Source organism: Mesocricetus auratus, unplaced genomic scaffold (assembly GCF_017639785.1).
Source record: "Mesocricetus auratus isolate SY011 unplaced genomic scaffold, BCM_Maur_2.0 Super-Scaffold_100009, whole genome shotgun sequence".
Lineage (NCBI taxonomy): Eukaryota > Metazoa > Chordata > Mammalia > Rodentia > Cricetidae > Mesocricetus > Mesocricetus auratus.
The window spans coordinates 65,364,815-65,391,192 of record NW_024429193.1 but is presented as its reverse complement, the minus strand read 5'-3'; the positions used below and the strand labels follow the sequence as shown (position 1 = coordinate 65,391,192).

Here is a 26,378-nt window from a genome sequence, read left to right as displayed (position 1 = left end):
CCGGCTGCTGCCTCAGCTGAGCCAGCCCTTCTTACCTGGAGTGTCCTTTTTCATACAGATAAACTGTCACCGTTTCTGCTCTGTTCTGGATCTACCCCCTTTCCTTGGGGAACCCAACACCCCACTCGCTCTGGATTCCATTTGTGTCCGCCTGGCTGGTTCCCCAAGCCTTAGGGCTGGGGGTGGGGGGGCACAAAGCGATTTACATATTTGCTTTCACCCCCGTCCCAAATTAAATTGTTCAGCTGCCAGAAGCCTCATGCCCTCCTGCATTTGTTTCTGAGAAGGCCGTTAAGACGGAGCCCTGCTGGTGTGATGTGGAGACAGCTGTTAGACTGTCCCCTTCTGACTTATGTATAATCAAAGCCACTTTTGTGTGTGTCTTTTCTTGACATTTAAACTTGCTGATTGGAGTCTTGTCAGAGTGGTGAACTAGGAAAGTTCCTCATGGTAGGAAGTCTAGTGTTACTCCTTAAGACCGTCTTAAGTCTTTTACTTCCAAGTTCTTAACTAGTCCACCTGGGTCATTTTCATTTCCTTAGGCCCTTTCCATATACTAAGGTCAGCAGACCACTGAACTGTTTGCTAATCTGCTACCCTTTTGCCAAAGATTCAGACACGACACCCTCATAGCACACTGGGCCTGTGTGGGCCATTCTTACAGTTAAATAACTCTATCATCCCGAGTCACAGAAAAACATGTAACATAATGGTTGATTTCTCAATGGATGCACCTTTTGTCTTTAGGCGTTTCTCATTTATCTGTTTAGCTTTGTTTTCTAATGGGATATCATTAAGACACACAGTGTATGGTTGGAAAAATAAAAACAAGCAGTCATGTGCACATTAGGGTAATGACTTAAATTTCTACTAATGAAATTCCTCTGGATATATATTGTAGAAAGAGCGAAGTATCAGCACCTCAGAACTGTTCCAGTTTATACAGTGATAAATTTGATATTATAGCTAAATGTTGCATAGTATTTTCGTTTCTTATCATCAGAGTGTGTGTTTGCAGCTTGCTTTTTCTTTTCAGTGCCCAGGGCTATTGATGTGGCACAGTGGGAGAACACTCTACCTGGTGTGCACTAAGTTCTGAGTTTGAACCCCAGTACCACAAAGGAAGGAAGAGAAAGGAGAGATATAGCTAGATAGAGAAGTGTCCCTAGTCTTAAGTCTCTAGCAAATCAGATCCCTTTACCTGTATGTACTGTCTCTTCCTGTCACATAGCCACTGAGACTGAGGTAGCGGGTGGAGTATTTAGCAGGTGCTGATGTCTCGATGCCTTGCCCATAGACAGGTTAATACAGGTAAGGAACTGCCTGCAGGCTCAGGTTGCTCTGAAACTTGTTAGAAAGGACAAGCTCAAAGTCAAAGCTGCTGAGTGAACTGCAGATGGGAAAGCTGGGGTCTGATTCCATGATGGCTCCCAAATTGGATTTTAAAAAAACTTTGTTGCTTTTGCATTAGCGCGGGCTGTCCTAGAACTCAGTGTGTAACCAAACTGTTCTTGTGCTTATGGCTCCTGCCTCTGCCTCGCAAGACATGAAGCACTACTGTACTGTTTAGATGAGATTTGTTCGCTGTGTTTGGTGGTACAGAATCCTGAACACAGCCTTTAACACCAGCCTCAGAATTGGCTTTTAATGAACAGAAACAAGGTGTAAACAAACAAACAAACAAAAACAACCAGGGAAAGACACAATAGCTGCAAAGGTAGATTTGGGAGGCGGGACAGCTGCTAAAAGCACCTGGGAGCTTTGTTCGTGTTTGAGAACTGGTGGAAGTGCCACTGTAGTCCATGAATAAGAGTGTGCTGTGATATGAGCGCCTCGCTTCTAAGAGGAGTTCACCACTGTAGTCCATGAATAAGAGTGTGCTGTGATATGAGCGCCTCGCTTCTAAGAGGAGTTCACCACTGTAGTCCATGAATAAGAGTGTGCTGTGATATGAGCGCCTCGCTTCTAAGAGGAGTTCACCACTGTAGTCCATGAATAAGAGTGTGCTGTGATATGAGCGCCTCGCTTCTAAGAGGAGTTCTCCTGCTAGGTAAAGGAAGATTGTTGTATTTGGGTGTGGTGGGCAAGCCTGTAATCCCAGCATTCCAGAGACAGATCTCTTAGTTCAAGGCTAGCCTGGTCTACAGAATGAGTTCCAGGACAGCCAAGGCTACACGGGGAAACGGAGAAACTGTTTCAAAAACAAAAATAAAACAAAAAAGACCAACTATTAGAGGGGCTGGAGTGAAAAACCCACGAAAACTTCAAGGCCACACCAAACTATATAATAACACCCTGAATAAAAGATAATCAAGGCGAGGTATGGTGGTATATACCTTTAATCCTAGGAGGTGGATCTCTAAATTCAAGGCCAGGCCAGTCTACATGCGGAGTTCTGGGCCAGCTAGTATAGTAAGATTCTGTCTTTAAGCCAGGTGGCGGCGGTGGCACACGCCTTTTATCCTAGCGCTTGGGAGGCAAAGGCAGGTGGATCTCTGGGAGTTCGAGACCAGCCTGGTCTACAAGAGCTAGTTCCAGGACAGCCTCCAAAACCACAGAGAAACACTGTCTTACCCCCTTCCCCCCCAAAAAATGCTGTCTTTAAAACCAAAAACCAGCCAGGCTGTGGTGGCACATGCCTTTAACCTCAGCAGAGGCAGTTGGATCTCTGTGAGTTTGAGGCCAGCCTGGTCTACAAAGTAAGTTCTAGTATAGCCAGGGCTGCTATGCAGAGAAACCCTGTCTTGAAAAAAAAAAAGTGTGTGTATATTCTGTGTGTATGTGTGTATGTATTGAAGTGAGAACACATTAACAAACTGTGTGCTGATCTCAAGTTGCAGGCCTTCGCATACCATTTCCTGTGGTAGCTGTCATTGGCCTGTTGTTACCTTTGTTCTTTTCAAATTCACTCTCACTTTCAAAATGTTTTAAAAGTTCACAAAGGTATACTCTGAGTGCACACACCGCCAGCCATGAATATGCAATGCTTTGGAAAATAATGGGTTAACTTGCAGCTTCAGGAGAGCGATTGGGGCTTGTGCTAGAGCAGTGATAGTAGGAAGATGACATCTGTTTTAGTTAGTTTTCTGAGCCAGCATCGCACTTTGTAGCCCAGGCTAACCCGAGACTCAACACCCTCTCACCTCAGCTTCCAAAGTGCTGGGTTACAGGCGTGTGCAGCCATGCCTGGAGAGATGGACACTTAAGGTCCTAACAAGTACATGCATGCAAGTCGAGTTCAGTCACTGGGTTTGCTGCTGAAAAGGTGACTTGGGAGAGGAGGGTACGTCTGAGACAGGTGTGCAGGTGAAAACAAGACCCTGAGGCTGGAAGGGGAGGCGTTGAAAGAAGACATTTTGGAATACAAAGGGATTACAAGCAGTTTAAGTAACACAAACACTTTAGAACCATAGAGAACATTTACAGGCACCAGTTATGCAATCCCAGCGTTCACGGCAGATGCAGACCAATCCAGTAAGTTCGAGGACAGCCACGGATACATAAGAGACCCTGGCTCGCTCTCTCGCTCTCACTCACACACACACACACACACACACACACACACACACACACACACACACACACACACACACACACACACACACAAAACAGAAAACAAAGTCAACGACTGCAGGTGTGAAAAGGATTAAATATAAAGAGAAACGCTTGGAGAGTCCACGGATACATAAGAGACCCTGGCTCTCTCTCTCTCTCACTCACACACACACACACACACACACACACACACACACACACACACACACACACGCACGCAAAACAGAAAACAACAAAGTCAACGACTGCAGGTGTAAAAAGGATTAAATGTAAAGAGAAACGCTTGGAGAGTCTACAGAGAGTTCCAGGACAGCCAGGACTACCACACAGAAGCCCTGTCTCAAACCACCTCCCCCTGGCAGCCACCCCCCCACACACAAAGAAGCTTAGTTGGGCAGGAAGCCAAACAGACTTCTTTGGGGGCTAGAAGGAAGAAGAGTGGCTGGGCTGATGGTTCTTAATTCCAGCAGATAGACAGAGGACAGCAACTAGGATGGGCACCCCCGCTGTTTTAGTAATTTGAGGGTATGGTTTGAGCATTATGGTCAAGCAGGGGCGGGGGGGGATAACACATTTAAGAGACAGGAGAGCAATAAAGTAATTGTACCCAGTAGAATTTGGTACAGTAGCCACTTCTGTGGCTGTTAGACATGTCTTGTGGTTAGGCTAGAATTCCAGTTTGTTTGTTTACTTTTGAGGTTTGTTTACTTTCAAGACAGGGTTTCTCTGTGGCTTTGAAGATTGTTCTGGAACTAGTTCTTGTAGACCAGGCTGGTCTCAAACACCCAAAGTTCTGCCTTGCAAATGCCCACCACCCAGCCAGTGTTATTTATTTTTAACTGAATAAAATTCATTTAAATGTAAGGAATAGGGCCCTCAAGACGGTTGCTCAGCAATTATATCCATTTAGTATAAGGCAGGAGTTGGAAGACCAGGCTTAGAATTTGGGGAAATATATATATATTTCATATACATAGCTGAGCGGTAGATTGTTTGCCCATTGTATGCTGCTCAGGGCCCTAGAATCAACCCTAGCACCATTTAAAAACCAGAATCAGCTAAGAACAGTGGGGAGGCTGAGAGAAAGGAAGAGCATGTCTTTGTCTTTGTGGTAGTTTCTACTTTACCTCATTGGTAGGTCTCTGTGAGAAAAGTGAAGGTATCTTCATGCACTTTGAAACACTACGTGGTGCTAGGATGGTTCCTTTCTTTTGAATTCTTGTGTGTTCAAGCAGTCATCCTGGTTCTTGAGGGGGTGCGGCCCCTCAGGCAACGATGAATAAGTTTTTCTTCCCTTGTTGCCATTGTGGTGGTGAGGAACAAACGTGCTTAGACCCCTGTCACTTAGCAGTGGGGCTTCCTTCATGTAAATAGCACTGCAGCTCCTTGGGATTCTTTTTAAATTATATTTATTGTGTGAATGTGGGTGCCACATGCATGACTTGATATACACACATACGGAGATATGGAGTCAGAGGACAACTTGTAGGGACAACCTTCCTTTACCAAGATGGGCGTGGGACTCAAACTAAGTTTTAGGCTAGGGATGGGAACTATCCATAGGAAAGCAGCTGAGACTCCTAAGTCAAAGCAGCCCAGTACCAAGCCTCTTGGAGCTTATTGACTTGACTACTCCTGTTGTGGTGAGGGTGTTTGTACACACAGAAAGATTCTGTACATTAGCATATTGCTGCCCTCTGGTCAATGCACACCTGTAGAACCTTCTGGTCACTGTGACAGTCGAAACTTACCTCTAGCCAAGCCTAGAGGCACACATCTATAATGAAGCTTTTGGAAGGCAGGGGAGGAGGATTGCACAAGTTTGAAGTCAACCTGAGATACATAGTCTTAGAAAAACACACCCCCTGAAACATGCCTGTACTCATTTCCACATGTTTTCCTGGGAGACTGGAGGGACAGTGCTTTAGCTAGGTGATTTATCCCTGTAATGAGTCCTAGAAAGAGAATAAGACCTGGATATAAAGAAGAACTTGTCTCACACTGACACCAGGTGTGGTGGTTTACACCTTTAGTCCCAACATAGCCTGCTGCCATGCTCCTTGCCATGGTGCTGAAGCTAAACCTCAACCTGTGGGTCATGACCCCGTTGAGGACTTCCTGCCAAGCATCCTGGTATCAGATGTTTATATTATGATTCATAACAATATCAAAATAGGAAGGAGAGGCAGGCAGATCTCTGGTCTATATGGGGAGTTCCAGGACAGGCAGAGCTACATACCGAGAATGTACCACGGAAAAATAAAAAAAAGAAAATAATGTTAACTTCAGAGGCTGATAGTAGGGCTGGACCAAGAATAATTTAGCTTTCCTACCTCCAAACTTCTGTTACCTCTGCTTAAGATGTATCTACAGCTAGGTGGGGTTGTACATACCTATAATCCCAGTCATTTGGGAGGCCACAGCTGCAAGATCAAGGTGGAAATGAGCCAGTGAGCCAGAGCAAAATCCTATCTCCTTAGCAGGGTGGGGACAAAAGCCTTCGTAATTCACTCCTTCCTTAAAATTAATTCCCTCTGCTGGGGCCCGCAGAGGCAGGAAGATCTCTGTGATTTCAAGACCAGCCTGGTCTATAAGAGCTAGTTCCAGGACAGCCTCCAAAGCCACAGAGAAACCCTGTCTTGGGGGGGGGAAAGGCAGTATGAGGTTATTTTTATTATTATTATTATTTTATTTTTTACAATCCCAGTTTCCCCTCCTTTCTCTCCTCCCACTACCCTCATTCCCCCTCCTCCAATCTGCTCCTTGGAAAGATGAGATTTTTGTTTGTTTCTTTCTTTCCTCTTTTGTTTTTTCCAGACAGGGTTTCTCTGTATTGTTTTGGAGGCTGTCCTGGAACTCTCTCTGTAGTCCAGGCTAGCCTCAAACTCACAGAGATCCTCGTGTCTCTGCCTCCCGAGTGCTGGGATTAAAGGAGTGTACCACCAACGCCTGGCAAAATTATTTTAATACCTAAAGAATCCAGCCACTGATGAGTAGCTGTGTCCTATGAAAACTAGAGTTTCTTTTTCTTTTTTTTAATATTAAAATATATAGAGCTGGGCATCATATTTATATTCAAAGCAAAGCCTCAGTTTCCCCTCCTTACTGACCCAAATTGGAAGCTGTGACCACCCTTGGCAAGGAGACAACATAATTACTCTTAAGTTAATTGTATTTTGTTATTTTGTGGGGGTGCTTTGCCTGCCCCTGTGTGTGTGTGTGTGTGTGTGTGCGCGCGCGCGCGTGCCTGCCTGCCTGTGTGTGTATATGTGTACCATATGCCTGCCTAGTGCCTACAGAGGGCCTTGGATTCCTTGGAATTGGAGTTCCAGGTGGTTGTGAGCTGCCATGTGGGAATTGAACCCAGGTCCTTTGAAAGAGCCACCAGTGCTCTGAGCCATCTTTCTACCCCCGCGTAGTAGTTATAATTGTCTTGGATCCTTTTGGCTGCTGGATATACTGCTGATCCTAATAGGTAGAGTTTCTCGTATAAAGGGGGAACCTAATGTGAGTTGGGTTAGGCTGTGTCTGTTAGATGACACTGCAGTGAGGAACATTGGAGAGTGAAAGATTGAGCAGGTGAGGTAGTTATGCATGGTATTGTATTGGATCCTTTTATAGGGGAAACGATGTAGGGGGTCCCTTTGGTTTTTCCAATCCTCATGGCTGAATGGCTCTTTCTAAGCCCACTGAATCTGCCTTGTGACTCTTAGCCCAGTACAAATAATGTGAAGGAAGCGTTCTTTCTCATTCGTAATAGTCCTGAAGCTGATACTCTTACTGTACCCTCTGTTGACTCTTCTGCCCTGAGTCCACGTACTCCTGCCACACGGTGCATGCTACATAGACCAACAAGCTGAAAGACACGTTTGCCTCTGCCTTTACTAACCTCCCCTTCTCTCTCTCTCCTCCTGTCTCTCCTCTCCTCTTCCCCTCTCTCTGTTGCTGCTGCAGAGCGTCTCTACAGCCAACTTGAGCGAAACCGCCTGCTTTCTAATGAGCTGAAGCTAACGCTGCATGATCTGTGTGACTGATGGGCAGGGCTCCCTGATGCCCAGTAAACCCACACCACTGACCTGGACCCCAGCACAAAGCTGATTGTCTTTTTAAAAGTTATTAATGAGGGCAGTTAAAATGCTGTTGATTTCCTGACGGCCCCCATGGAGTTGCAATGACTGTTTCCATTTTAGGAGAGATTGTAGGTGATGAAGAAAGGGCCCTGGGAGATTTAGTGGGGGACTTTGGGGAACGTTAGCTGCAGCCTCTTACCTGTGCACAGACTGTAGGGTTTGCACTTTTGCATGGATATTTTCTAACAATAAAAAGACTGACTTGACAAGATGTTGTAACTGCTTCATCTTCAGGCCCAGATGTGGGTTCTTCTGCCTGGGGGAAAACAGGGATGGGAAAGAAAGAAGGGTGTGTGGCATGAAAATGGGTCTGGTTTTCCTCCCTTCCTGAAGCTCCATAGCTTTCTTGCTAAGCAGATGAAGTGCTTGGTGTCTTACCGCTGCTCTCTTCCTCATAGTTTTCCTTCTTGCTGCATCTGTGTTTAGTTGTAAGTCACTGTCCTGGGCCCACTCTGGTGGTGCCTCTGCTGGAATCTCATGGACTTTGCTTACAAGAATGTGTCTGGGTAGTAGTCTTCTTGACTAGACCTGAGGACTCCCCCACTGTGGAGAAAGTACCTACCGCAGGAGGATCTTCCTTCTTTACTAGTATTGGTGTTTGTCCTTATCTGCAGTGCTCACACTAGAGTGACATTTCAAGGAGACACTGACCTGTGGGCAGAATGAAGAGTGGGTGCCTGGTGCTTTCAGGCTGAGCCTTTTCAGACTGAGAATTTAATGCCTCCCGGTTGCCTGTGGGAGAGACAGGATATGGCTGATAGGCCCCAGTTCCTTACCCCAGGCAGTAGGCATGCCAGAGTGAGTCCCCACAGAACCCAGGGATGCAGTAGCTGGCTTCTGTAGCTTCCTTCTGTAACACGGGAGCAAGTCTTAGAATGGGGAAAGCTTGAACTGACTTCTGTAATTCCTCTGTTCCCACTAGATAAGCTGAAGTGCACCAAAGAGGAGCACCTCTGTACACAAAGGATGCTGGACCAGACCCTGCTGGACCTGAACGAGATGTAGAGCACCCCCAGTCCCTGCCCTGCGGCCGCTCCTCCCTCTGACCCTGACTCCGCCTGAGGCCAGCCTGCCTGAAGCTGACCTTGAAACTGAGGGCTGATCTTTTTAACTGAAGGCTGCTTTCCCTCCTGCCACCCCCTCTACCTACCCCCTCATGTCTTTTTCATAAAACTGTGTCAGCCTCTTCCCAGAGTTCCAGCTGGAGGGGCTGAGCACGTTTGGGAACAATATTTAAGGGAATGTGAGCACAATGCAGTGTCTTCAGTGCACTGGTGATATGCACATTGTGATTTACTTTACGTCTTAGCAACCATTTGTAACATTCCAAGCACTTCCACAGCTTGGAGCAGCAACCCACTTCCTTTTCACTGTTGAAAGGTGACCTTTTAGCTTAATGGATACTGCTCTCTCCATAGAGGAGGAACACAGGACTGGGCCTGCCCTGCTGACAGCCAGCAGGGTCCAGACAGGCTCCCCTGTGGGAAACCTCAATTCTCCTCACCAAGTCCTAGCCAAACAGCAGGGCATCTAGGAAGTTAGCCAAAAACAAAAAACTGCCGGGCTGTGAAGGTTTTCAGCTTTGATGTCTTTGAATAACTTTAACCTTGTTTTTATTTTTTACTTTTCCATCAGATGTGACCAAATAAGACGGGGAGCCGTCTGTGGCACCCCACCTCCCAGGGCCATGTACATGTTAGGCAGGCGCTACATGCGGCCCTGAGACCAAGCTTGTCCCATCTCCACCCTTCCCTACTGCTCACAGAATGGACCATGTTGCCCCTTAGTGTTGAGGTGACCACTTATTGCCCCCCAGGAGAAAGAAGAGGAAAATTATGTTTGTGCCACTGATTAGCCACATGGAAGTCGCCTCATCACCTTCCTGAAGCTGCTGTCTCTACAGTGCCATCTCATGTGCTTTGTGTCAGTCAGGGCTGGAGGAACCTTGAATAGCTTGTGTAAAGAAAACTTTTTAAATTTTATATTATTTTGAAAATTTGCTTTTGGGGGTTGGGTTATCTTGGTCAACCCAGTGGCTGTGAGAATTCTTTGCAGTCTGCGGGCTGGTGGTGTGCTGATCTCTTGAGTGTCCCCACCCAATTGCCATGTTCAGACGGTCTCTCCGAGGCCTCTGAGGTGGACACGCTGCAGCTTACTGGCTTATTTGTACTCTCCTCTGTCAGGAGAAAGAACCCCATAGTGCAACTGTTTTGATACTGAATATCAACAAATGACATTTTGAAATAAAGAACCAGTCCCTCCACCCTCAGACCAACTTGACTTTGTTTGTTTTTTGTTTTTCGAGACAGGGTTTCTCTGTATTGTTTTGGAGGCTGTTCTGGAACTCACTCTGTAGATCAGGCTGGCCTCGAACTCACAGAGATTTGAGTTTCTTGAACCTCAGGGCTACCCGACTGCACTGAAGTCTGTGCTTGAGAGCCGAGACGTTTAACATAGAGCACTCACACATGGAAGCAGACAAATAAAAATGGGTTCAGAATGTGTTTGGGGTGTGGAGATGCACGCAGCAAGGTAGATAGAGCACTTGCCCAAGCATGGCCACCTGAGTTGGCCTCCAGCAGCTGAGCATAGCACATCAGTTTCCAGGCTCTCCAGCCAGGCAGAGTCAGGAACATCCTGGGGCTTACAGGCCAGCCAGTTAGCCAAATCGGTAAGCTTCAAGTTCAATTTAGACTCTGTCTCTAATGGTCAGACATAGTGGTGCACGCCTTTAATCCCAGCACCAGGGAGGCAAGAGGCAGGTGGATCTCTCGAGTTTGAGAGCAAGTTCCTGGATGGTCAGGGCTGCACAGAAACCCTGTTTCAAAAAGTAAAACAGAAAGACTTGTCTTTAAAAATACGATGTTCTGGAGAGGTGGTTTGGGGACTAGGCGCATTTGCTTTTGGAGAGGGGGATCCCCAGCATAAGTGGTGATGACTTATCTTTTTGAGTCTATCCACACATTTGTTTGTTTTTTTCAAGACAGGGTTTCTCTGTAGTTCTGACTGGCCTGGAACTCAAGAAATCTGTCTTCATCTACCTGTGAGTGCTGGGGTTAAGGGTGTGTTCCACCACACACGGCTCAAAATATTTCCTAAACAAAAAAACCTTAGCCCCACCGGGCGGTGGTGACATGTCTTTAATCCCAGCACTCAGGAGGCAGAGGCAGGCGGAGCTCTGTGAGACCAGCCTGGTCTACAGAGTGAGTTCCAGGACAGAGTCCAAAGCAATACAGAGAAACCCTGTCTTGAACCCCCCCCCCCCAAAAAAAACTTAGCTCCTAAATTCAGACATGATGGCTTAATTCCAGCAAGGGTGGGAGGGCAGGGGTAATAAATTCCAGACCATCCTGAACTACAAAGTGAAACAGCCTCAAATCAAAGGGGGCAGGGGGATGGCTCAATGGTTAAAGACACTAGCTGTCTGAGCCTAATGACTTGGGTTTGATCCCAGCGTCTACATAGTGAAAAGCGAATTGACTCTGGTCAGCTTCTGACCACTATACCCATGTGACAACATGCTACTTACATGCACATTTCTAAAGGTAGGGTGGAAGTATGTCTGGATGCAAATTCTTTAATGCCATCACCTGTACAAGGAGGCAACATGACGATAGGTCACATAATCTAACAGACTGAACTACACATCTGTCATGACAACCGTATAACTCCATGGACTCCTTAATACATGATGATGTTGCTCGTTCTCCTAAATATTCTTTTGGATGCTGGAAGAAAGCAATTTGCTTTTTGCTGTGTGTGTGGGGGGGGGCGTTTCATGAGGGCCAGGGAGGGGCTGATAACCAGATGTCTTCCTCAGTCACTTTTCACTGTTTCTTGAGGCAGGGTCTCTCATCGAACCTAGTGTTCAGAGATTCAGCTAAACTGGCTGGCACTTAAGCCCCTGTCTTTGCCTCCCCAATGTCCTGGGATGAGAGGCATGCTGGTATCCTGTTTGCTGTTTTTTGTTTGTTTTGTTTTGGGGGGGGTTGAGACAGGGCTTCTCTGTCTAACAGTCCTGGCTGTCCTGGAACTGCTCTATAGGCCAGGCTGGCCTCGAACTCACAGAGATCCACCTGCCTCTGTCTGGGATTAAAGGCATGCGCCACCCCGCCACACACACACCCCTCCCCTGCTGTACCCAGCTTTTATGTGGGTGCTGGGGACTCTAGTCCTAGTGTTCCCGTGACAAGCACACCACCTCCCCCTCCTTTGGGAGGGTTTGCTTTGTAGAATAGGCTTGATCCGCCTGCTCAGCCTCCTGATGACGGGGATTAGGGATGTGTGCCACCACACCCCAGGAGAAAGCAGGTGCTCCTTGGAAGTATTTTGATGAGTCAGGTTGCGTGAGATGATGGCTTTCAAAGTTGCTTCTGAGGGCAGTGCCCATGATCCTGCACGGTGGTCTGGAAGCAGGACATAAAACTGATTCCTAGAAAAATAGCATGCATACCTTGACGGAGGCCAGCTGTTTATGCTATAGACTGGACTTTTTTTTTTCCATTTTTGGCCCTAGATTAATGATGACTTGTTTCTTTTATTTAGTATTAGGGCATGAACCCAGATCCTTGAACACGCAGGCCATGAGTTTCACCCGTCTTCCCTACTTTATTAAAATAGAGCCAAACAGTAACAAGCGGAGTTGAGATGGGAGGCACTGTTTGGATTTTTTTACCTGTCTGGTTCTTTGCTAGTAAAGTTTACCATCAAATTTTTGGTAAAGTGGCTTTCGGGCCTGCTAGCTTTCGACGGACTTGTAAAGTACCCACAATTCCTAACAAGAAAGGCATCCGCTGACGTTGTGGCTGCGGATTGGTTGGTGCTGGTGCGGCCCGGTGGTTGAGTGGGAAGCTGAGCTTTAGGCGGTAGCCATGATTGGCTCCAGGGCCCCCGGACCCCAAAGCTTCGGGCTCGTTTTCTCCCTGAGGCCACACCACCTCTTCCTGTTTTTGGTTGGGAGCTTGGCCAACAAACTGAATGTGCCACAGGTGTTACTGCCGTTCAGCCGCGAGCCAGGCCGGGTGCCTTTCTTGCTGGAGGCGCAGCGGGGCTGCTACACCTGGTGAGGGGCGCCAGAGGCCATGTGATCTTGTCCCCAGAATGTGTTTCAGGAATGTGTGTGGTCCCGCAGCGTGGAGGCGCCTGAACGTGGCACCCTTGGGTGGGATATACCCTAGTGAGGCGCTTTAAGTAAGACATTAACTAGGATGGGCGTCTGATAGCCTCCCTGTGGAGACTGTCTGCGCAAACAACTTTGTCACAGGCAAGCCCTGTGTCAGACACTGCCGCTATTCCTTTCCCCCAGTTTGAGGGATTTATGATGGAAACAGAAACAGGTGAAGTGAGAGCCACATTAGAAGACTCTGACAGCAACGACAAAACTAGAGTAACAAGACGTGATTCATCATGCCTAGAGATGAGATCTGCCGTCAATTCTAGGATAATGACCTTGTGACGATCAGAGAACCCAATGGCAGATCATGTGGTTACCTGAATTAAAAGGGAGCTTAACTAAAGTGATACCAGAACATTTATCCTAAAGGAAAGCGATTTCCTTTTCCTGTATCTCTGCAGAACTGAGGGTTGAGCTATGGCTTCCCATATACATGCGAGGCAAGCTCTCTACTAAGGAACTCCATCCCTAACCCTTTCCCTGTCTTCTTTGAGAAGCAGTGAGGTTTTTATCCCAGAGTACAAGAACTCCAACTCTCATTTCATGAAGAAGTATAAAGAACTTAGCCTTGGAGAGGACCCAGTGTGATGGTCATCATTCAGGGGTAGTTCTAGTATAGAGAGCTTTCCATCCAGCCAAGATGCAAATGACTGTTTTGTATTTTTGTTTGGTCTCAGAAAGTAGGCTACTTTTCCATCTTAGATAGTTGTGCAATTTCTAGGCTTACAGGAAGTTATTTCTCAAGGCAAGAGGAAGCCCTATCAGGTTGCCAACACAGCCCCAATGTAATTTTCCCACAGTGTGAATCTTGTTTTATTGTTTGAGACAGGGTTTCTCCGTGTAGCCCTAGGTGTCCAGGAACTCACTCTATAGACAAGGCTGTCCTCTAACGCACAGAGATCAGCCTTACTCTGCCTTCTGACTGTTCTGATTAAAGGTGTGCACTGGGAAAGGGTTCTGATCACTGTGTCCTCTGATGCTGCTCTTTCAGAGACATTGGGCATACCTTGTAGTATGAAACATGGGAGACATACAGACATTTCTTATACCACCTAACCCACACGTTTCATGCTCTTAACCATTTTGTTTTGGAAGGCATTCCACGCATCATGATGCAGTTACCGTTGAGCCTTTATATAAAAATGGGACCTCTTGTTCCCAAAGAGCTGTTCTTGTTGCTGAATCCACCCAACCAATCCGCCTCAGCAGCATTATTCTTGCTCGAGAAGTAGGTACGTTATGGGATTTGCTTGTTTGTTTTTTGTGACTGTTGTTCTTTGAGATAGGGTCTTACTATGTAGCCCTGGCTGGCCTGGAATTCAATATATAGACCAGGCTTGTCTCTGCCTCTCAAGTGCTAGGATTGAAGGTGTACACCACCATGTCTAGCCATTTATTTGGAGTTCTGATACGGGGTCTGCCTGGCCCTGGTACACACTATGTAACCCAGGCTGGCCTTGAACTCACAGATGCTCATGCATTAACCTCCTGTGTGCTGGGATTAAAGATGTACATCACCACACATGGCAAGAAAAAGTTATGTGAGAAGCAAAGACCAGTAAGATGACATCTTGTAGGAAGGATTAGCACAAACGTTTTTGGCTTGAAGTATTAAGAACTTAAAAAAGATTTCGGATAGAAATCATAATTCTGTGGACCGGTGAGATGGCTCAGTGGGTAAAGATGCTTGCTGTCAAGCCCGACAGCCTGAGGTAGAAGGAACTAGACAACTTCTGAATGTTGTCCCCTGATCTCTGGAGGGGGCGGGCTAACGCGCCTTGGCCTAAGTACTGCCATTTTGACTTCAGACTCTGTTTTACCTTTAGGGTGAAACGCAGTTCAAGTTCCCAAGCCCTAGGGGAACTGGGAGCTTTCCAACTGCTGACCAACCTCCTTATTAGACAATGGCAACAGTCTGCTATGCTCCTAGTTCTCTAAAACATTAAGGCTGTTTCTAACAACAGAACAAAACAATCTGATTGGTTGGACATTCTGTGTTGGTTGACAGTGATGGAACACACAGGGAAAGTCCCTTCTGTTGGACCCCTGATTGGTGAAAAATGTAACTGTAACTTAGAAACAAATGTTTGTGGTTTCTCTGCTTATAAACCCTGCTTCTGCCCCTGCTCGGGACTCTCAGGAGAAACAAGCCTCCTGAGTCCTTGTCAGGCCGACCGATCAAGGCTGCAATGACCCATCAGCGACCCACTTACGTGGTGATTTATTAAAGTCTTTGGGACCCATAAGTCTTGCCTCTCTCCTTCCTCATGGTGCACATGGACTGAGACTAACATCTACTGACATGTGTACCTGCGCATGTTGTGTATACTACATACACGTAAAATGAATATGATTTAAAATTTTAATGGCGTGATTTTGACATCCTGTTTATTTTTTGTTTTGTTTTGAGTGTTTATTTTTTGAGACATGGTCTCCCAAATTCATAGCGATCCACCTGCCTCTGATTCCCAGGTGCTGGGTAAAGACATGTGCAATACTTAACCTAAAAATACTTGTTACATTTTGTGGGGCCCCCATGATTGAGCTCAGATTGTCAGGTTTGGGAGCAAGTCTTTTACCTGCTGAGCCATCTCACAGGTCCTAGTTGTGATTTTGTGGGTGTATGGTTTTGTTTTTTGTTTTTTGAGACATGGTCTCACTGTGTAGCGCTGGCTAGCTTGAAATCTGATAATGTAGACTGGGCTGGCCTCAAACTCCTAGAGATCTTCCTGCCTCTGCCTCCCAAGTACAGGGTTTGAAGATATGCCACTGCCTGGGTTTCTTTTGTTTGTTTGCTTTTTGAGGCAGAGTTTCACTGTGTATCTCTTTCTTTCCTGAAACTCACTCTGTAGACCAGGCTGGTCTTGAACTCACAGAGATCCACCTGCCTCTGGCTCCTGGGTTTCTTTTTGTTTGTCCTGTTTTTGTTTGTTTATTTTTGAGACAGGGTAGCCTGTCTAGGATAGCCTTGAATTGGTGATATTCTTGCCTCAGCCTTTTAAGTGCCAAGACTGCAGATTGCATTGTGTGTGCGTGTAACGTTCATATGGTGTCTTTTTCAGTTGCTCTTCATCTTATTTTTGAGTTAGGGCCTGTCTTTGAATCAGGAACTCAGTCTTTAGGGTAGGATGCCTGGCCAGTGAGCCCCCGGATTGCCTGTCTTCACCCATCGTGCTCTGGGGTGACAAAGGTGTATCACACCGTGCCTGGCTTTTATGTGTGTTCTGCACATCCAAACGTGGGTCTTCATGGTTGTGGAACAAACATTCCCAGACAGGGCCTCAAGCAGCACAGGCTGCCCTGGAACTCACTATATAGTTGAAGCTGGCCTTCAATTCCTGATCCTCTTGCCTTCACTTCTGGGTGCTAAGGATACAGGAGTGCACCACCACAAATGGCATCTCGGGGACTTTTGACATTTTAAAGTGTTGTGGAGCCAGGCTTTAGTGGTGTGGACTTGTAACCTCAGCCTTTGAGAGATGGAGACTGGAAGGATCATGGATTCAAGGCCAATACGGGCTATTCGGTCTTAAAATAAAAAAGAAAGCTAGAGACTGGGCAGTGGTGGTGCATACCATTAATCCCAGCACTCAAGAGGCAGAGGTTAGCAGATTTCTCTGAGTTCTTGGATAGCCAGGTCTACAGAGCGAGTTCCAGGACAGGCTCCAAAGCTACACAGAGAAACTCTTTCTTGAAAAACCAGAGGTGGTGGGGTTGTAGGTTAGTAACAGAGAGCTTGCCTAGCATGTGTAAGTCCCCAGTACTAAAAGTAAATAGTGTTGATCAGATGTCCCTCAGTTTGGGGTTGTCTGATGGTTTGTAATAGGTTTTCGGCTCCCCAATAATAGGTTTCTCCACCGATGCATTAAGCCAGATCAAACCAACTCAAAAAGTATAACAACAGGTTTATTTGAGTAAAGCAACTTCTGGGCATGTTCTCTAGTTCCAGAGATTGAGACCAGAGAAGCCACATGCCCAAACTAAAGCAAGGAGATTATATAGGTTGTAGGCTAGGGGTGATGTGCTGAGCACTTTAGGTGGGAACCTGGGTGACTGGCAGCTTGAGGGGAGGAAGCTGCACTAGCTGCCAAGAATGTGGGGCTGGGCTCTTTGGTACTTCCTTTGTTTGGAGACTCTCTGAGAGGGTGCGGTTTGGAGAGGCAGGAATGGGCTTCCAGGACCACACAGGGCTGAGCTGAAGCTTCCAACTGAACAGTTTGGGTTGTAGTTTTGGGGGTTTGGAGGGGAAGAGCCTTTACTTTGCATTGTGTACCAGAGTGTGTGATACCAGTGACCATGTTAACACTTGACTCAGATGGTGTCGCCTGTGAAGTTCCCATTCCCCTCTTTTTTTTTTTTTTTTTTTTTTTTTTGTTTTGTTTTGTTTTTTGAGACAGGGTTTCTCTGTGGCTTTTTTTTTTTTTTTTTTTTTTTTTTTTGGTTTTTCGAGACAAGGTTTCTCTGTGGTTTTAGAGGCTGTCCTGGAACTCACTTTGTAGACCAGGCTGGTCTCGAACTCACAGAGATCCGCCTGCCTCTGCCTCCCAAGTGCTGGGATTAAAGGCGTGTGCCACTGACACCCCGCATGAATGGATTTTTTAAAAGAAAGATTTTATTATTTTTTATTTTTATTTTTTTGGTTTTTCGAGACAGGGCTTCTCTGTAGCTTTGGAGGCTGTCCTGAAACTTGCTCTGTAAACCAGGCTGGCCTAGAACTCACAGGGATCTGCCTGCCTCTGCCTCCTAAATGCTGGGATTAAAGACATGCGCCACTACCACCTGGCTGATTTTGTTATTTTTATGTGTGTGCTATTTTGAATGAGAAGGGCACCCATGTGGTCATATGTTTGAATACTTGGTCTCCAACTGCTGGAACTGTTGGGAAGGATTAGGAGGTGTGGCCTTGTTGGAGGAAGTGTGTCACTTTGGGGGTGGGGAGGGTAGGAGTGTGGGGGCGTGAGTTTCAATAGCCGTTTCCAGAGTGACTTTCTGGCTTCTACTTTTGGATCAAGAAGTGAGCTCACAGCTGTTGTTGCCACCAAGCGTTTGCTCCCCATCATGGATTCTGGTCCTCTGAAACTAAGCCCAATTGAACACCTTCTTTTATAAGTTGCCTTGGTCATGGTGTTGTCACAGCAGTAGAAAAATAACTAAGACAGTGTGTATGTGTGTTTTGCCTACATGTATGTAAGTATACCATTTTATTCCTGGTGTCCATGAAGGCTAGATGAGGGCATTGGATCCCCTAGAACTGGAGTTACAGCTGTGAGCTGCCATGTGTATCCTGGGAATTGAACCTGGGTCCTCTGCAAGAGCAGCAACTGCTCTTAATTGCTGAGCCATCTCTCTGGATTACTAGTTCTCAACCTGTGGGTCACATCCCTGGGCGGGGGCAGTATAATCCTTTCATAGGCGTTACCTAAGACTGTCAGAAAACACAAACACTGGCATTACAATCCATAATAGTTATTACAGTAATGAAGTAGTAACAAAAGAGATTTTATGGTTGGGGTCACCACAACCTGAGGAACTGTGTTAAAGGGTTGCAGGGTTAGGAAGGTTGAGAATCACTGCTCCAGATGGATCTTTTTGTTTGCTTGCTTGTTGTTGTTGTTTTTTATTTTACTTATGTGCATTGGTGGTTTGCCTGCATATATATCTGTATAAAGGTGCTGGGTACCCTGGACCTGGAGTTGTAGACAGTTGTGAGCTGCCATGTGGGTGCTGGGAATTGAACCTGGGTTCTCTGGAAGAATAGTCAATGTTCTTAACTGCTAAGCCATCCTGCCAGCCCCCTTGGTCAGTTTTTGAAACAGGTTATCTTATTGTATATCCTAGGCCATACTGGAAGTTGTAGCAATCCTCCTGCCTCTGCTTCCCAAATGCTGGGATTTCAGGTGTGTTCCACCACACCCGCCCTCGGTCAGTCTTAACTGCTGTGATGTTCAGCTGGCTGCCCTCTTCCCCTTTCCCTCATTTCTTCCATATTTAGTAAGTAGTATTGTGAAAGAAAGATGTCTTCCATGTTACATATAACATCTTCCCATTGAATCTGTTACTCAGTTATTTGTATCAGTATGGACTCAGCTGTATGGGGACAGAGGGTACAATCCAATGCTGTGTGTCCTAGTTAGCTTTAATTGTCAGCTTGACACAGTCCAAGCAAGTCACCTGAGAAGGGGATCTCAACTGAAGCCTTGCCTAGGTCAGATTGTTCTGTCTCTGGGGGATTGCCTTTGTTGTTAGTGGATGTATGAAGGTGACACCATTCTCTGAGCAGATGGTCCTGGCCTCTCTCTATGTGAGCCTGCGAGTCAGCCAACCATCAGTGTCCTTTCATGCTTTATGGTCTAAACTCCTGCTTCACTCCTGCTCTCAATGATGGGTTGCAGCGTATAAAATGAAAAAAGCCTTTTCTGCCTTTTAATTGCTTTTGGCTTTGGTGCTTGTCACAGCAGTAGAAAGAAAACTAGAATGCTGTGGTAAGTCCTATTTTCCACAAGTGGTATCCTGCAGGTTGGCTCTGTGTTCTTTGAATGTGCTCCTGTTACAGTCCCATCCCCCTTTTGAGCCCCCTTTTGGGCCTCTGATTCACTGTATCGCCAAGCGTGAGCTTGAACTTCCGATCCGTTGCCCCCACATCCCCAGTCCTGGGATTACAAGTGTGTACCTGGTGCTGTGTTTATGCCGTGTGGGAGATCAAGCCCCAGGCTTCCTCCATGCTAGTCAAATGCTCTACCAATTAAGCTATGCCCCCAGCACAGCACTTCCTTGCTTTTGAGCTCTAGAGTTATATTTAGACATCGAGATCTAGATGCTAGCGTGCCTGTTGCTAAGGGAGTGTCCCAGTTTCTAGGTTCTCTTAGCAGACAGAGCTAAGAAAGAAACGTGCACATGCCAGGCTGTGTGTACACAGATCTTTATATTTATTTCTGTATGTGTCTAGTTGCATATGTGTGTGTGTGTGTATTAAAATACATGTGAACTCATAGTGATAGATTTAACTAATCTGAACTCATTCTAGACTTTTCTCCTTTGTTTATGTGTAACTTTGCTCTCAGAAAGACAGATCTGTTGTGGTGAGATGGCTCAGTAAAGGTATTTGTCACCAAGCCTGGTGACCTAACTTTGACCTCTGGAATCCATGTAAAGCTGGAAGGAGAGAATCAAGTCACAATATTGTCCACCAACATCCACATGCCAGCAATGGCATTCGTGTTCACACACATTTACACACACACACACACACACACACACACACACACAGAGTGAGAGAGAGGGAGAGAGGGAGAGAGAGAGACAGAGAGAGAGATATTGAGAGAGAGAGATTTTTTTTAAAGTCTGACCCTCATTATCTTTAAGTATCCTCTTGCTTGTTCAACCCTAATGTACATAAAAAGGAGTTTCAGGCACTGGAATGGTGGCTCAGAAGCTAGAGCACTGACTGCTCTTTCAGAGGACCAGGACTGAATTTATAGTACCCATGGAGCGGTTCAAAACCCTCTGTAACTCCAGTTGGGGGGAGTCTTTGTCCCTCTCTGGCCTCCGAGTGTACTGCACACACATGGTGCACAGACATAAAGCGTTTTATTTTTTATTTTATTTTTTTCCAGATAGATAGAATGTATTTTAGTCAGAAATCGGTTGCTTACACAAAACGCACAGGATAAACAGTTTATAAGGAGGAGGACTTCATTTTGCCTCATGGTTTTGGGTCACAGTCGGCTGGTCCCATCGGTTTTGGTCTGTGGTAATGGAGTGGATCTTGGCGGGAAGCCCAAAGAGAGAGCCAAGCTGCTCAGCTCATGGTAGCTTGTTCCCTGCCCTACTTGTACGCTGTGATCACCCGGAGAGTTGTTTCCTTTTTCCTTTAAACTTCGTCCTTTTCTTCTTTTTAAGTACCAGGGATCGAACCTCGGGTCTCAGGCTAGGCGAACGCTTTACCGTAGATTTGCACCGCCATCCCTTGTCCCTAACGTGACTCAACGATCCCATGTGGAGTTTATTGGTAGACAGGGAGGGAAAGGGGGGTGAGAGGTAACCGTGCAGATCTGAGAGAGAGAGATAAGATATGAGAGAGAGAGGAGATGAGATGAGAGAGTGAGAGAGAGAGAGAGAGAGAGACATGAGAGTAAGATAGCAGATGAGATGGAGAGTAAGAGAGTAAAAGACGACATAAGGCATTTTAAAGTAGTTTCAAATGATTAATTCAATTTGTTTTTTGCACTGGGGCCTTAGTTTATGTTACCGTTGTGGCCTGGGATTTACTGTGTATGTGTAACTCAGGTTGTCCTCTAACTTGAGGTCCAGCTGCTTCTAGTCCCCTGGGTGCTGGAGTTACAATTGTGTTCAGTTCTTAATGTCTCATGTTGTCCTCTGACCTCTACACACATGTTAGAAGCTCATTATACAGTTTCAATGTAGTACCACCATTTTACTTTTCTAAATAAATAACTTTTAAAAAAGCTATTACCTTCATTTTATAAAACATAAAAAAATTGCCACTTAGAAAGGCAAGGAATAGGGCTGGAGAGATGGCTCAGAGGTTAAGAGCATTGACTGCTCTTCCAGAGGTCCTGAGTTCAATTCCCAGCAACCACAGGATGGCTCACAACCATCTGTAGTGAGACTCTTCTTATATGTAGGCAGAACAGTGTGTACATAATAAATAATATCTTTATAAAAAAAAGAAAGAAAGAAAGAAAGACAAGGAATAAAGCAAGCCCCTCTAAAGTGACCCACAACTCTGGGTTTTATTTTCTGTGACAGGGACTTACTATACACCAGCCCAGGCTGCCTGAACGTGCTGTAGTCTTCCTGCCTTAGCCTCTAAGATGCCAAGAACTGTAAGCATTTGTCACTGTACTCAGCGTATCTTTCAGCCTTTTGGATTGGTTAGGAACTTGGCATACAATTCTGCAGGCAATCAGGGGTGGTCCTAGGGGAGGAGCATCTCTCCAGTCCTGAAACCAACCCGTAAAGCTGCTCTCTGACACTGAGGAAACCAGTTAAGTGCACTGGCTGCCCTTCCACAGAACTCTGTTCAGGTCCCAGCACCCACGTGGTGTCTTGCCACCACCTGCAAGTCCAGTTCCAGGATCCAATGCTTTCTTCTGGCCTCCTGAGGGACTACATGAACATAATACATAGACATACATGCAGGCAAAACACCTATTAACATAATTAATTTAAATTTAAAATGAAAAAAAGTCGGTCCTCTCATCCTCAGGCTTGGCGGGACAATTACTCAAGGAGTCCTGTCATGAAACAGAGGTTTCTTTTCTCTACATAGCGCTGGTTGCTGGCCTTTCTATAACCTTTAAGTGTTTGAGACATTTAATAGATTGGTGACAACTTACTTAACTAGCCAGCTTTTGGCTGCCTTGCAGTGACTGACCATGAACTACGCTGTGATGTTAAGGTCGATGTGATAGACAGCATTGAAATTGTCTCTCGAACCCGGGAGTTGTATGTGGACGACGCACCCCTGGAACTGATGGTGAGGGCCCTGGATGCTAAAGGTAAGGGGCCAAGGCAGCCTGGGGATACCCCTTCCCCTTGCGCTCAGAAGCAGGAACTGTGTGACGGTGACTGCCGATGCCCTGTGAGCCTCATTTGGGGCTCACACGCAGGAGGGTTGGCAGTGCAAAATGTAGTTCAATGTATTAGCTGCCTTCTTGAGAAATACTACTGCTGTTATTTCTTGTTATTTCTGGACCTTTAAAAGAAATTAGTTGGGACTGGGGAGATGGCTCAGTGGTTAAGAGCATGGGCTATTCTTCCAGAGGACCTGGGTTGAGTTCACAGCACCCTCTTGGTAGCTCACAACTGTCCGTAACTCCAATTCCAGGTGATCTAGCACCCTCACATAGATATACATGCAGGCAAAAACACCAACGCACATGAAATAAAATAAACGAAATAAAGAGAAATTAGTATATGGGGAAGAGCCTGTGTATCCTGTCGCACATGTTGACGTCATCCTACAACTTGTGGAAGTCATTTCTCTCCTACCGTGTGGGTCCTGGGGCACCAACTCAGGTCCTCAGGCTGGGCAGCCATCTCATTAGCACTGACTTGCTTTGTTTTCTGAGACAGGTCTCACTATGTAGTTCTGGCTGTCCTGGAACTCTCTCTCTGTAGACCAGGCTGGCCTCCAGTTCACAGAGATCCACCTGCCTCTGCCTTCTGAGTGCTGGAATCAAAGCATGCACCACCACTGTCCAATTTATGTTGCCTTAAATTCGCTATACTAATGTTGTTAAATGATATTAAAAATAGTCACTACTTAGCCGGGCGGTGGTGGCGCACGCCTTTAATCCCAGCACTCGGGAGGCAGAGGCAGGCGGATCTCTGTGAGTTCGAGGCCGGGCTGGACCGACAGCCTCCAAAACAATACAGAGAAACCCTGTCTCTTAAAAACCAAAAAAAAAAAAAAAAAAAAAAAGTCACTACTACTATCTTTGTAAATTATTTAATTATTTAGTCACCATGTTTTAAAGTTTTATTTACTGTGGTGTCTGTGTGTGTGCAAATGCATGCCACGGCATGCAATTGAGGTAGAGGACAGCCCTCTCCTTCCACTGTCACAGGATGGAGCTCAGACAGCTGGGCTTGCACAGTGAGTGCCTGTGTCCACTGAGCCACCTCAGTACCCAACACTACTTGGCTTGAAAAAGTAACTTTTCGAACTAGTTTTCATGATAGTTTGTATTGAAGGAACTGGGGTTAAGTATGCCTGCCAACCACAAGGTGTCTTATGGCCTCGGAAAGGAGCAAAGAGACTGCAGAAGCTTCCCCAGCTGGCAGTGGGTCCACGTGGGTCCCTTCTACTTTAGATGATGTAGATGATGGCCTACACCATTGATCCCAGCACTCAAGAAGCAGAGGCAGGTGGATCTCTGTAAGTTCTAGCCCAGCCTGGTCTACAGAGTGAGTTCCAGGACAACCAGGGCTGCACAGAGAAACCCTGTCTTGAAAAATCTAAATAAATAAGTAAGGACAGCCTGTTCGGAACAGCACTCACATTGTTTTGTCAAGATCTCCCTCATGCGTGTGTTTTAATAGATTAATAAAAGTTTTGTTACAGAAGAAGACCTGAGGTGATTTTCTAGTTAGTCCCTTTCTTGTTGAAGATACTTGGATGTTTTGGAATATATGATTCTATCTTGCCTGCTTTTGGCTTGCTCTACAGGAAACACATTTAGTACTTTGGCGGGCATGGTGTTTGAGTGGAGCATTGCCCAGGATAACGAGTTGGCAAGAGAAGAGCTGTCAAGCAAAATTAGGTAAAGTTGAATCCCAGCATAAACCAGCCAGCTCTGAAGGAGCGGTGTCCCTGTTTGACACACTGGGCAGCATCTGTGTGGACTTTGATACTCCTATTGTCTGAAAGTGTTTTTTTCATTTTAAGTATGTTGGTGTTTTGTCTACATGTATGTCTGTGTGAAGGAGTCAGATGTTGGAGTTACAGACAGTTCTTAGCTGCCATGTGGGTGCTGGGAATTGAACCCAGGACCTCTGGAAGAGCAGTCAGTGCTTTCAACTGCTGAGCCATCTCTCCAGTCCCCTGTCTGGAGTTTTTTAATTAGATACATTCACTAGGACATATATCTTTGGTAGAAAGACAAAGGGGATAGATATGGGAACCTTTATGAGACTTAATTTGAGCCTCTGTTGGGGAATCCATTAGCTCAGGCTGTCTACACGTGCTGAAATTGAGTGGGATTAATTAGCCAGTGTGTTGGCAAGCACCTTAAATCCCAGCATTCAGGAGGCAGAGGCAAACTTATCTCTGTGAGTTCAAAACTAACTTGCTTTACATAGTGAATTCCAGACCAGCCAGGGCTACACAGTGGGACCATCTCTGAAAAAAAATTAACAAGAGGATTCAGTACCAAAGGACAGATAACAAGCAGCCTCAATTATAGTTAGTCCTAGAGCAGTCTGAACCATAGACTAGCACCTCTCAAAATCAGAAATGAAGAACTCAAACCAGGTTCAGTGGCACAGAACTATAATCCCAGAACTGGGGGTGGGGTTGGAGTGGGGTGCTGAAGCAAGGGGATCAGAAACTCAGGTGAGCCAGGTGGTGGCTCACACCTTTAATCCCAGCACTCTGGGAGGCAGAGGCAAGTGGTTATCTGTGTTCGAGGTCAATCTGGTCTACAGAGCAAGTTCTAGGACAGCCAGGGCTACACAGAGAAACCTATCTTTTAAAAAAAAAGTGAGCACTCGGGAAGCAGAGGCAGGCAGATCTCTGTGAGTTCGAGGCCAGCCTGGTCTACTGAGTGAGTTCCAGGACAGCCTCCAAAACAATACAGAGAAACCCTGTCTCGAAAAAACCAAAAAAAAAAAAAAAAAAAAAAAAAAAAAAAGTGAGCCTCTGCTACAGAGCAAATTCAAATTAGAGGCCAGCCTCGGTTACATAAGATACTGTTTCAAAAAGCCCACAAGCAAAGCCAAGGTCTGTCGGAGCATTCTCCCAGACAGGCTTTAGAGAGACTGAAGTGTAGAAGACTGTCACTCCTGCTAGAGACTAATGTTACTTTGTGTCTAGGATCCTGAAATTCTCGGAGGCAGAGTACTCTCCCCCTGACTATATAGCTGAGATGGAGAAAGAGGAGAAACAAGGAGACGTGATTTTGGTGTCTGGGATGAGAACTGGAGCTGCTGTTGTAAAAGTCCGAATCTATGAGCCATTCTACAAGGTGAACAGTCTGTGCTACAACACAGCTCTCTGAAATCTGCTCATGGGGAATGTGGTCAAAGCCTCTAAGTTGCTATTGTCTGGGTCAAATAGTGGGTCATTTAGTTGAAAAAGCCATTTCAAGTCTGCAGTGGTGGTGCACACCTTTAATCCCAGCACTCAGGAGACAGAGGCAGGTGGATTTCTGAGTTTGAGGCCAGCCTGGTCTACAGAGTGAGTTTCAGGATAGCCTGGGCTACACAGTGAGGCTCTGATGCTGAGGATCAAACCCATGCCTTCCACCACTGAGTTAGCCCATGCACTGACACATATCTAACTTTACTTGCCAGTTTTTTTTTTTTGTAAGTCCAAGGCGCTGCCTTTTTTTTGTTGTTGTTTTTGTTTTTGTTTTTTTTAAAGATAGGGTCTCTCTATGTTGTCCTGGCTGGCCTAAAGCTCACTATATACACCAGGCTGGTCTCAGAGATCCTTCAGTTTTTGCCTCCTGAGTACTGGGATTAAAGGTGTGCACTACCATGCCCAGTCCAAAGCTTTTATTTAAATTTTTAAACACTTATTTTACGTGTATGAGTGTTTGTCTGCGTGTGTTGTGCGTCACATGTGTGCCTGGTGCTCTTGGAGACTGAAAGAGAGACCTAGAAGAGGGCATCAGATGCCCAGGAACTAGAGTTACAGTGGATTCTTGGAAGTGAACCCAGGTCCCTTGCGTGAACAACTAGTGCTCTTAATCACTGGACATCAATCCAGCCGCCTTTTATTGTTAGTAGAGGAAACATTTATTTTGACCACTGTTTAATTGGTTTTAGTCTCC

The 26,378-nt window shown here is 46.0% G+C and overlaps 2 protein-coding genes across 12 annotated transcripts in view; both read left to right on the top strand.

Moving 5' to 3' along the window:
* Positions 1–9,954, top strand: part of Tpm3 (tropomyosin 3) — a 28,972-nt gene extending 19,018 nt beyond the window's left edge. For 6 of the 11 annotated variants that reach the window (XM_040752349.1, XM_040752348.1, XM_021233044.2 and 3 more), the window contains one exon: positions 8,608–9,954. In XM_040752349.1, the coding sequence (XP_040608283.1) occupies positions 8,608–8,611 (4 nt within the window). In that variant the 3' untranslated portion in view covers positions 8,612–9,954. Of the gene's footprint in view, positions 1–58; positions 845–7,509; positions 7,892–8,607 lie in introns of those variants that run through there. The other 5 variants (XM_040752351.1, XM_005080214.4, XM_005080215.4 and 2 more) reach the window with 2 other exon arrangements.
* A 2,602-nt stretch (positions 9,955–12,556) lies between these two features.
* Positions 12,557–26,378, top strand: part of Nup210l (nucleoporin 210 like) — an 83,190-nt gene continuing 69,368 nt past the window's right edge. The window contains exons 1-5 of the mRNA XM_040752346.1: positions 12,557–12,747; positions 13,954–14,090; positions 22,248–22,379; positions 24,053–24,146; positions 25,418–25,568. Coding sequence (XP_040608280.1) covers positions 12,557–12,747; positions 13,954–14,090; positions 22,248–22,379; positions 24,053–24,146; positions 25,418–25,568 — 705 coding nt within the window. The remainder of the gene's footprint in view (positions 12,748–13,953; positions 14,091–22,247; positions 22,380–24,052; positions 24,147–25,417; positions 25,569–26,378) is intronic.